The following is a 12,063-nucleotide window of genomic DNA, read 5'->3' as shown; positions in this document are numbered from 1 at the left end:
AACTGTAAAAAATACACAACTATATTTGCCTGAGTTTCCAAAAAGGAAGGGCTAGAATCTGCTGATTTTGTTCTTGCAATTTTTGTAAAATGAATCGTAAATTTTCAGAAATGTGGTATGTGAAATCATTAATATTCAGAAATTCAGCTCTGTACTGTTTGAAGTAGATATAAGAAATATGAACTCAGGAATTTACAAGTCTGTTTGTAGTCTGTCTCTAAACCATATTTAAAAAGTAAATGATAGTGTAATGCTGTATATCTCTTCTCAGAAACAAGTCTCATTTGATTACATTGCTTTTCAGATTTTAAATTTTAAGTGACCTTGGGGCCATTTCTGAGCAGCAAAAGGTCAGAAATTATTTTATAAATAGAAAAGCAGGGCTTACTTTCAAACTAGTGAGTTTACCATTTAAAGAGTGTGGCCCTATAAAATCATTATGTTCAGAGTGCTTAATTGTATTACTGGTCTAAGTACATATTACTTTAAAATACAGTCATTTTTTGTGTTTTTTCTCTCCATTGGCTGTAAAGCTAATGCTGTTTCTCTGTGTATGTGCTTCTCTTTTATAGCTTACATAGTTCAAGCAGCTGAGAAGGCAACCACTGGCAATTTAACAGATGCTAATTCCAAAGCCTTATTGATCTGCAACGGGCCTTTAGAACATTATGAGTTTCTGATCAAAACAAAGATGCTGAAAAATGATGAACAACAACGTAGGGTTATAGAGAGCCTGCAGAAGCTACATGAAAGCCTTAAAGGCTACAGTATTGGTCCAAAGCACATCTTATCAAAGGTGAGGTTCTATTGGTAAGCATGTCTATCAGTTATAAATCTTCAGTTCAGGGTTTTTTTCTGACTCTTGACTGAATCAGTTGTGTGAGTTGCATCTGGTTTTATACAGAAGAAATTCACTTTACCCAGAATTACTCAATGAAACAACATAGGCTTCACACTCAGGTCTCATTGGCTGAAATCATATGAGTTGTAACTAGAGTAGACCCATTAAATCAATAGAATTTATATAAGTGTTGACTTACCAAATCCCCACTGAGTCAATAGGTCTACTCTAGTCATGATTCCCAGTGTATTGTAGTAGATAGAGTGATGGACTCTGGAGAAGGTTTCAATTCCCACTTGGCCATGGAAACTCACTGGGGGATTGGAACTGGTAAAGCCACTTAAATACAGTATCTCACTTACCTTGAAAGCCCTATTAGGATCACTGTGAATTGGTTCCAACTTGATGGCACAGAATACACACACAGTTGTGACTCACTAATGGAATTCAGCCACTGAATCAATTACTGAACGATAGAATCTATGCATATGTTCTGTTTGCTCCTGTTGGTTCATATTAGTTTAACAGAACCACATGACATTACTGGAGTCTCATATTAATCCTTCCCACTTCCTTTCCATTTCAGAGTTAATTTACTTTTCTTAAGAACTGTGTTTTTTATTGCAGCCAAAACTTTTCTAGATCTGTCATCCCTGTTTGTTCCTTCCTTGTGAACAAGCATGGGTTTTATGAGCAGTGTACAATTAGAACTCTCCCTGACATCAGTTGTGATGTCAGTGATGGAAAGAGGAAAGTTTTTCTCCAGCACATCTGCTTCTCATACTCTCATCATGCTTGGCAGAATCAATGTAACACATTATTTTACCAAAAAGAGCTAATGGACCTAAAATGTCCTTCAGCTTCTGCAGACTACAGTTGTGGAAGTTTGACATAAGTAAATCTGAATCAATGGGGGAAAGCCACCACATTTCCAACAGTTCTTTGAACTAAACACAAACAATGATCTTAATCTTAGCAGTAATAATAGTGAGCTTTTAGGCATATTTAAAGAACATTTACACACAGCTTTTTTTGCTCTTCCCATTTTCTCCAATGTGTTGTAGCTACCAGACCTTTGATACATTAGCTTTCACAGCAGGTTTGTTGTAGTCCATTTTAGCTTGAGAAACTTGGTTGAGTTTTTCTTTGCAATAAATACTGTATTTTTCTCTGTATAAGACGCCCCCATGTATAAGACGCCCCCCCCGCTTTTCTAACCCAAAATTAAGAAATCTAAGTGGGGCTTAGCAAGTGTAGGGGGAAAGGGATCAAAGCCACAGGATCGCTTAGATCCCTGCTTTCTCCCTTCGTGGTAAGCCCCTTGGGGCTTAGAAAAAGGAGAGGGAAGGGATCAAAGCAATCTTGCAACTGCACGATCATTTTGATCCCTTTCCCCCTTATACAGCCACGAAATTGCTTTGATTCTTCCCACCTTTTGTTGAGCCCCATGGGACTTAGCAGGCAGAGGGGAAAGCAGGGATCAAATTGTTCCTGCAGGGCTTTGATCCCTGCTTTCCTTTTGCTAAGGATTAGCAAGTGAAGGGGAAAGCAGGGATCAAAGCCCTGCAGGAACAATTTGATCCCTGCTTTCCTCTTCACTTGTTTTTGTACTCTCCTCAGCGTACTTCCGTGTATAAGACAGTCCTCAATTTTTAGTCTAAAAATTTTCGACAAAAGTATAGTCTTATACACAGGAAAATACGGTATGTGTTTGTATACAGTGTTTTTTAATTTAGATATTATCAGTACAGAATAAAATGTCATTGTTTTCTTAACTCACAGTTGTTTACCAGACAGAAGCCTCCGATGGGCCTTTATGTCTATGGTGATGTTGGTAAGTTTGAAGGTTTTAACAGTAGTATATCAATATACTGTATCTATATATCTATATAAGTGTCTAATATAATATTTGTCAAACTGTACCTTGTCAGTAGAATCAAACTTTTCCAGTCATGGCCATGGGACTCTGCACTCTGGCTTTAAGGTGCTAATCATTTATAATGGCTGAGCTTGGAACCTGCAAAGCAAATCTAAGTATTGTCAGGCATCAGATAGCAAGTTGATCTACTTATACTGATCTACTTATGATTTATTTATTTTTAATTTACAAATATTGGGAATTTATTTTATGATACATGGATTGCCTCGGAATGCTGGTTGCTAGGTTGTATCCAATGGGCAACAGCATGCTACCAACTGGGGGTGACTCTCCATGTCCTGCCTGAGATTCCCCAGAAGTATTTGAGTACCCTGCATTTGAACAGTGTGATGGGCTAAATATTCCCTGGGAGGGAAGGAGAAAGAAAAATAAGTTGAGATATTATATTTATTCATAGCAAACAATGTTTGGGGCATGTCCAGTGGAATCACTTATTATACTTTTGGGGTTTGATATTATATATTTGCGAAGGCTTTCACGGCCGGGATCTAATGGTTGTTCTGGGTTTTTCGGGCTTTTTGGCCGTGTTCTGAAGGTTGTTCTTCCTGACGTTTCGCCAGTCTCTGTGGTCGGCATCTTCAGAGTACAGGTTGCTGTCCTCTGACGATGCCGGCCACAGAGACTGGCGAAACGTTAGGAAGAACAACCTCCAAACCCCGCCAAAACATGGCCAAAGAGCCCAAAAAACCCAGAACAACCATTTGATATTATACTTCAGATTCTGAAATTACAAATGATCCTGTCCATGAAAGCTGAAGTATTGCTTCCCAAAGATAGTGGTTTTATGCTTCCCAAAGATAATGATTTCATTAACTCAATGCTAATGAACAGTCATTACTGTAATCAGTACATAGTATTTTAAATTAACAGCCTGTTGGGTATATGTATGTTTTATTTAAAGGCACAGGAAAGACAATGGTGATGGACATATTTTATTCTCAGTTAGAAGCAGAAAAGAAAAAAAGAGTCCATTTTCATGGATTCATGCTGGATGTGCACAAACGTAAGTTTAGATCTCTCATCTTTCTTATATTGAATTGAATCCACTAGTGATGGAGGGGGTACAGTGGGGTCTTGACTTAAGAACGGCTCGAGTTAAGAACATTTTGACTTAAGAACCACTCTCATAGGAAAATATTGACTTGACTTACATACTTAGATTTGAGTTACAAACTGGAAAAAAACCACGTGGGAGGCAGGGAAAGTGCAAAATTTGAACTTTCAGTTAACTGTTGACCAGTGAAAAGGGTGCCCGTCTGCTTCCCCACTCCTCCCAGCGTTTAGAGAGTGGATTGGGAGACAGTCTTCAGACTGCCTGGTACTGTACTGCCTGGACTGTATTTTCCCTGCCTTCCCTGAACCTTTCTTGACCTAAGAAAAAAAGAAACAAAATATCCCCCTCTAGTGGTCGGAGGCAGAATAGCAGCTTCCCATTAGTTTCTATGGACAGAAAAGAGCAGATACGGATCAAATGGTTTTCAATGTATTCCTATGGGAAATGCAGATTTGACCTGCAAACTTTTTGACTTGAGAACTGCCTTCCAATACGGATTAAGTTCTCAAGTCAAGACCCCACTGTACTTTAATTTTTCCATGGAAATTTTTCCAGTGCTTGATTTTTCCTTGGAAATGTTTCAATTTCTAGAGAAAGTTTTGTTGCTTAAAATTCATGGACAACAAAATGAATGGGTGCCAAATAGTCTAAATCTGCATTTAAACTAAGTGCAGGAGATTCTACAGTTCAACGTTGAAACTGAAGGTGTCCCTATGACCTCAGTCAAAAAAGAGTAAACTCTCTGTTGGAAGTAGATGATTATCGCAGTATAATCATGCACAACTCCTTGGCATGCTAAAATTAACCTGCTGGCAGTTTTCAGTACACTTTTCCTTAAATTCAGAGAAGAAGATAAAGGAAGTAGATGTAAAAAAAGTATTCTGATAAAAATAATATCCATTTAAAGCTTCAAATCTGCTGGAAAGTAATATTTAAACCACATTATATGTACTTAATTTTGTCCTTATAACATATTTCAGTTCAAATATGTACAGGTTGTTGTGTCATTAAAATGTTTTGTTTAGTAAATGGAAGTCAAATGAAGATTCTGAATCTAACTGTACTTTGTTCAAGGCACAGTCTATTTTAAGATTTCCAAATGTTCCAAAAAATCCACATTATTGAAATCAGGCTTTTGTGCTTATAAGATACTCTGCTGAGTCATTTTTCTTGCACTGGTGAGATAGCTTTAATCTGAAATAAGGGAATTAGATCATTTGTGGAGAAGTTGTAATATTTTCAGTGGAAGAATGCATTCTTGAAATGTTTTCAGTCTGGAAAGTGATGCAGGGAAAACTACAGCAAATATTACATGTGCAAACTTTCCTTTCTGGTGATGCTCTCAGACAATGCAGTTTGTCCATGGTTGCACAGCTACAGCTACACATACTGTGATGAGTGATTTTGGATAGTTCTTCTCTGAGGAAGCACAGTGGAAATTTGAACTCCTTGCCTCAACTCAGAAGCCAGTTTAGGTTAGAAACACTCATAACTTTAACTGAAAGGTGGTGTGATGTATTCCTCTTACTCTCATTTTCTGATATCTGCTCTGAAAATGTGTAAAAATTCTTAGTCAAAGGAGATTGAGCAACAGACTTTAAAAGTGAGCTGCAGAGAATGAGATATGTGGAACATGTACAGTAAGTTAGGAAAAGGCAATAAAAAGAGCACAATTTTTCCATACATATTTCAACTAGTGCACCTCTTCCTGTTCATACACATATTACAGGCTAAAACTATCTGCATGCTGTTAGCCGAGTTGCAGTGGTGTAATAGAATATCTGCATTCTGCAAATATTATGCCAGTGCTTGGGATCACAAAGAAGAGGGGAAAGTGCCATCAGAGGCATGGGCTTGAATTGGTCCCTGTTAAGTGTGGAAAGAGAGATTATCATTGCCAAAATCGGCTCCTAATTTAACTCTTTAGTTACTTCCTTCTCTGCAGACATAGCAGCTGTTTGTGTACCACAAGGGGCTGTAGCATGTGCCTCCCTTCCAAAATACTGGATTATTCTCATTATCCTGACAAAGAGCTATTCTAATTAAATCCTCTGCCTTCCAGCCTCTTTGACATAGATAAGCATTCTTCACAATTCCCCTACCTCTTTGACCATTTCCTCCTGTCCTCACCGTTTTGCTGATTCCTAAGAAATACTTTACTATGCTTCTCAATTTTTTAAAGTTTTCCTCTCCATGGTATAAATAGATTACTATAATTATAGAAATGCCATTCCCTCCCCCCTTTCATCTTTTATGCAAGAACACCTTAATTTTATTCTGCATATATAGATACAATTTAAAAAACTGTTTGAAAATATATCCAGTGCTTTTACTATGTCTGTGTGTTATGTTCAGGAATACATCGCCTTAAACAGAGTTTGCCAAAAAGGAAACCTGGATTAATGGCTAAATCATATGATCCAATAGCCCCTGTAGCTGCTGAAATAAGTGAAGAGGCTTGTCTCCTGTGCTTTGATGAATTTCAGGTAAAGTACAAACAAACTGTAAGAGGTGTATATTTTGCTCTTTTTTTCCCTAGAAAGAGGATGAAAGTTAATATTATACTCCCCAAATTGTGCCATCTGAAGACTCTTTGCTGTTGCCACCCAACTTCACTGCATGGAATGTTGCCATTATGTTATTCAGAGGTTGTCTGTAGAAATATGTGTAGACAATCAAAACCCATAATTAGTGCCGTGTACATTAAAAACAACTACAGGTTGTGTATAGGAAACCTATGTCAACTCTTTCCTGAGTAGTTGGATCGTGGAACATCAACTGATATTAATTCTGTTGAGTCCTGTCTTCTATTTTAGAAGTCTGGTATATCATATATACTTGCCTTGAAAGCCTTATTAGGGTCACTAGAAGTTGGCTCTGACTTGATGGCACATAACTATATCATATATACATTTTTGGAAGCATTTGTACTCCTGCCAAGGTCTTACGCTATAGGGTCCCTTCCTTCCTCCAGGTTGAAAAATGTTCACATGGTCAACTACTGCTTCCCATCCCAGCTGACGCATACACCAGCCTAAGCAATCTGTGTTTCAAAAGGACAGATTTTTATTTATGTGTTTGGATTTGACAAAAGAGAAGAAAAGTCACAATGCTGAGGATACACAATTGCAGCTACTGAGAAGGTTGACTTGCTAGGTCGTTCAGTTTCTTTGCTGTATGTCTTCAGCAAAGATGTTGCTTTAAACCAGGGGTGTCCAACCTTTCACCTTCCCTGGGCCACATTAGATGAAAATTTGGTTTGGGCCACACATAAATTTGGTTTGGGCTGCAGTGGGGGGGCAGCCCTCTCCGTCCTCCGAGCCCTGTTCCAAGCGTGCTTGCCAGCAGCTGCGATCTCAGACAGCAGAGGCTGCCAGCTTCGACTCCAGTGGTTTTATGGGGCCGGGAGGGGGTCCACCTATTGACGGGGATGGCGCAATGCAGTCACGCAGCCTCCCTCTCCCCTCCCTTCCCGCTCCTTCCTCGCGTTCCCCCCCCCATCGTTGTGATGTGCCCCAGCCGCATTCCGGCCACAAGCGCCGGCAGTGTAACTTGAAACTTTGAAATTTCTTTAAAAATAAAAAAATTGCACCGGGCCGCATTACGAGCCGACCTGGGCCACATGCGGCCCTCAGGCCACAGGTTGGACAAGCCTGCTTTAAACCTTCATTTTCTAGGTGATATGAACCTGATGCCGAAGGTGGTTTCTATAGAAGGATTTCTGGGTGGATTATATGTGAAACATTTCATGCTCACATATACTGTTCCAGATTACCCCATAATAAATTTAATTTTTTGTTTTTGTTTCCATGCTTATCCAGCCAGGGCAGAATTTCTGGTCCAGTAGCTTATGGTCAGTTGCAGTTTGGCACAAATGAAAGTCTTACTGGGACTTCTACTTGAACAGTACTGCAGAAAGCCACATCTTTTGAAAACATTTTTCCTCAGGAAATTCTTGAAATCCATAGGAAAAAAATCATTAGGAATACACATCCCTGCTGAAGCTAAATTCTACAGCTATTTTAAAAATAGCTTGCATTTGTGAGTTATTTAAAAGCATCTGGCTAGGACCTTCTGGCTCAGAAATGATCTTCACATTGAAAGAACTACAAAGCTAAACTCTGCCCCAGACCACACCATCACCAAGTACAGAAAGGCACAGGAAAAAGTCTTGGTCATCTTGAGGATAGCCTTAAGATTGTCAGGACAATGGGAGAAATACTGAAACAAACAACGTTGTACCCAGTATTTTTACAGGAGCAAATGATCCATCTGGTCAAGCCCTGAGAGGCCACCAGGGAAGAAAATGAGTTAAAAATGACAAGGAGGGGAAGAAATTTGCAGGAGACAGTGAATAGGAAGAGGTCAGTATGGGCCAGCCCTCAAGACCTGTCAAAATGTTGTATTCACTTCCACCTCTTCCTCAGGAGAAAAAATGGGAGCTCTCTTTCCAGAATTAAAATTTAGTTGGTAGTGGAAAGTAAATTTTGTAGCGCTCTTGATAACTAGCCCTGTCAACCAGGACTTTACTTCTTCTATTCAGCCCTGACTATTATGGGGCAAGTATAAATTCCTGCATTTACCATGTATAGCATAGTTGCACTGTGTGATATCTTGAGTGGGAACGAAATTTACCCTGATAATCTGCATGTCCTGAATATCACATTGGATGCTGATGCAGTTTTATAACAAGCATAGTTGTTTAAATTAAATTACTGTTTTTTAATTTAATTTAAATTAAATTTATTTAATTTAAATTATTGTGTTAGCAACAGCAAAAGAGACATTAATTGAGTTGTGGATGCATTTCTGAATTGAACTGCTTTGTCCTTTACGGTACTCAGCAAGGTATTATATTCTACCACAATATTCAGTTGCTTTATTCAGCAATGTCCTGCCCTACAAACTGTTTCTTGCCTCTTTTCATGCTTTTATACTTGAAACAAGAATATCTGGAGTTTCCTTTTCATAACATCACTTTACAGAGTTGTCAAACCAAATTTACTCCAGTTTTTAAAATTTAAAAAGCGCAGTTCAGAGCCATCCTTCCTGTTAGCTGGACTTTGCTGTATGGAGTCTTGCCACTTCCATTTAAAAATCTACTGAAATTATTTTTCCGTTTGGCATGTGAAAATTCACAGCTGGGTTAACGGTAATCAAGGTGGCACAAGGCAATCAAGTGTGTTTGTTTCCTGACAGGTGATAAATCTGTTGAGGAGTTCATCATTAAAATCTTTGTAATCCCATTGTGTCCCACCCATGTGCAGCTACTGAGCTATAGAGCATTTGTAAATGACCAGTGGAGAATAGGGAATATGATAAATAGCATGAATGAGCCAAAAACAAATTACAGTAGTCTAGCCTAATTTTCTCCTTTGATAGGAAAACTGGCGTAGTGGACTGTGGAGATGTACTTTATACAATGTATCTTGACTTTATACCTTGAATAACGTTAAATGACAAACTAAGGTGTGTCTTGGCATATAGAATATATGTAGTAATGGGCTCAAGATGAAGTACGGTGATGTTAATGGATTAGATGGTTGGGCAATAAGTAGGTAGATGGTAGCGATAGCTTTGAATGTTGGTTGCAACAACAATAGTTTTATTAATGAAGAGCGTAGCATTTCACACGAATGCATCTGCGGAAGGGGAACCTACAAGCAAGATGCTTAACCACCACATGCTTGCAAAGATAAGATCCAATGTGTCAAAAATCTATATGCATTATCTAATTAAAATACCACTAATAGAACCCTGTTTCACTCTCCCAATAACTTTGACATTGTTCACAGTTAATCACAAGTTCAGATGGTGCTTGAAATCTGTGAGAGTGACTTTTCCAGGATCAACTTTTGGGGTCCACAGTTTTGGGAGATGGGCTCAATTCAAAATTCAACAGTTTGGGTTGGACTTGATTGTCTCCCAGCCTCCATTTGTCTATGCTGACAAATGCTATTTAAGCAGCTTAGTGTATATAAGTGCTGGAAAAGATTTGAAAGAAGACTGAGAACTGATGGTCATATCTGCATATGTCTGTGACCCGGAACAAATTAACAGGCAAAATGAACACCCAGAAGCAACCTAGTTCAGAAGAGAGAACAAATGTAACCTGGTAGTTGCCATTTTCAGTCCATATCTGAGACCGTTCACAGACATCATAAGTGATCTCCAACCCATTCTTGACATGAATACTTCACTTTCCCAAGTCCTTGATGGCAGACCTATACTTGTTTACAGACAGCACGTACATACCACCATCTCAAGTAACTATTGACACATAATGGACCACACATCACTGACACAGAGATTGGGACTAAACTTGCTACAAAACCAGATGCCAACTGTGTCCCCACATTTTTTCTGGCAAAACAATTATAGGACCTAACAATGTCACACATAACATCAAAAGTACTTCCTCTGCCAATGTTCTCTGTGCCATCTTTTGCAAGCAATGCTTCTCTGCTCTCTACATAGTGCAAACAGTACAATCTCTGGGCAAAATAATTAATAGACACAAATTAGACAAAGAATAGCAATATACAGAAACCTATTTTAAATCATTTTAGTTTACCTTGACACACTTTGTGCGATATCTGAAAGTTGCCATTCTGGAGAAGAAAAATTGCAGGACAAGAATCCAGAGAGAAACAGCTGAGATAAAATATATACATATGTTTAAATGGATTCAGTGGACTCAATATTAGCCAAGGTTTGTTAGGTCATTATCAAATGTAAAACCCTCCAATAACGGTGTTGTATCTGCTATATTTCCCAGCTGTATTTCCTTCCTAACTTACCAGAGACACCTTGCAAGTCTCATTGGTGATTAGAGTTATTTATTACCGTGTAATAAAGCCGCCCAGAGTGGTAGAATATACCAGATGGGCGGGATATAAATCAAATAAATCAAATAAATAAATAAATAAATAAATAAATAAATAAATAAATAAATAAATAAATAAATAAATGTTGTTCCTGCTTGTTATCTATGGCTTGGGATTAATTTAGCCACCAGTTGTTATCATTGTTCATCATAGAATCATGACATTGGGGCCTATAAAGCCATTGAGTCCAACCCTATGCTCAGTGCAGGAATATACCTTAAAGGATATCTGCCAGGTGGTTATCTAAATTTCTCTTGAATGCCACCAGTGTTGGAGCACTCACCACCTCTCAAGGTACAGTGGTACCTCGACTTGAGAACATCCCTACATAAGAACGATTCGAGTTAAGAATGGCTCCGTTCGCAAAAAGTTGCTTCGACTTGAGAACAGAGCCTCGACTTAAGAACCAGAAAAAAAAACCTTTCCTGCCCTTTTTTTGACCTAAGTTCACCTTAGATCAAAAGAAGAAGAAAAATTCACCCCCTGGTGGTAGATACAGATTAACCGGCTTTGCATTAGTTCCTATGGGAACTAATGCTTCAACTTAAGAACAGCGTCTCGACTTAAGAACAAAAAACAGCAAATACGGATTAAATGGTTTTCAATTCATTCCTATGGGAAATGGTGCTTCGATTTAAGACCATTTCGATTTAAGAACGCAGTCCCTATATGGATTAAGTTCTTAAAGTCGAGGTACAACTGTAATTGGTTCCTGATATTCAACTGAAATCTGGCTTCCTGTAGCTTGAGTCCATTGTTGCGTTTCCTGCATTCTGAGATGATCAAGAACAAATCCTGCCCCTCCTCTGTATGAGTTTTCAAGTATTTTGAAAAGTGCTGTCATAACTCATCTCAGTCTTCTTTCCTCCAGGCTAAACATTCCCATTTCTTTCAGTCTTTCCTCATAATGCTTGGTTTCCAGTCTTCTGATCATCCTTGTTGCCCTCCTCTGAACTTGTTCTAATTTGTGGTATTCTTCTTGAAGTGCAGGGTCCAGAACTGGACACAGTACTCAAGATGAGGCCTAACTAGTGCCCAATAGAGGGAAACTGGAGACTATACTTCTATTAATGCAGCCTAAAATAATATTTGCCTTTTTTGTAGCCACATCACACTGTTGGCTCATATTCAGCTTATGATCTACAGTGACTCTAACATCCTTCTTGCTTGTAGTATTGCTGAGCTAATTATCCCCCATCTTGTAGCTATGTGTTTGGTTTTTTTCCCTAGGTGTGGTACTTTGTACTTATCCCTGTTCTGTTTCAGCCCAGTGCTCCAGCTTATCAAGACCATTTTGAATTTTGTTTCTGTCATCCAGGGTGTTAGCTATTCCATCCAATTT

General features: G+C 38.6%; 1 protein-coding gene across 3 annotated transcripts in view; it reads left to right on the top strand.

Annotated features, from left to right (window-relative positions):
* The window catches only part of AFG1L (AFG1 like ATPase), an 81,865-nt gene that overhangs the window by 4,091 nt on the left and 65,711 nt on the right, over positions 1–12,063 (top strand). For all 3 annotated transcript variants that reach the window (XM_072998132.2, XM_020801349.3, XM_072998126.2), the window contains exons 2-5: positions 573–796; positions 2,624–2,675; positions 3,682–3,783; positions 6,190–6,320. In XM_072998132.2, coding sequence (XP_072854233.2) covers positions 692–796; positions 2,624–2,675; positions 3,682–3,783; positions 6,190–6,320 — 390 coding nt within the window. In that variant the 5' untranslated portion in view covers positions 573–691. The remainder of the gene's footprint in view (positions 1–572; positions 797–2,623; positions 2,676–3,681; positions 3,784–6,189; positions 6,321–12,063) is intronic.

Source organism: Pogona vitticeps, chromosome 1 (assembly GCF_051106095.1).
Source record: "Pogona vitticeps strain Pit_001003342236 chromosome 1, PviZW2.1, whole genome shotgun sequence".
NCBI classification, from domain to species: domain Eukaryota; kingdom Metazoa; phylum Chordata; class Lepidosauria; order Squamata; family Agamidae; genus Pogona; species Pogona vitticeps.
The sequence above is the reverse complement of the archived record's forward strand: the minus strand, read 5'-3'. Positions and strand labels throughout refer to the sequence as shown.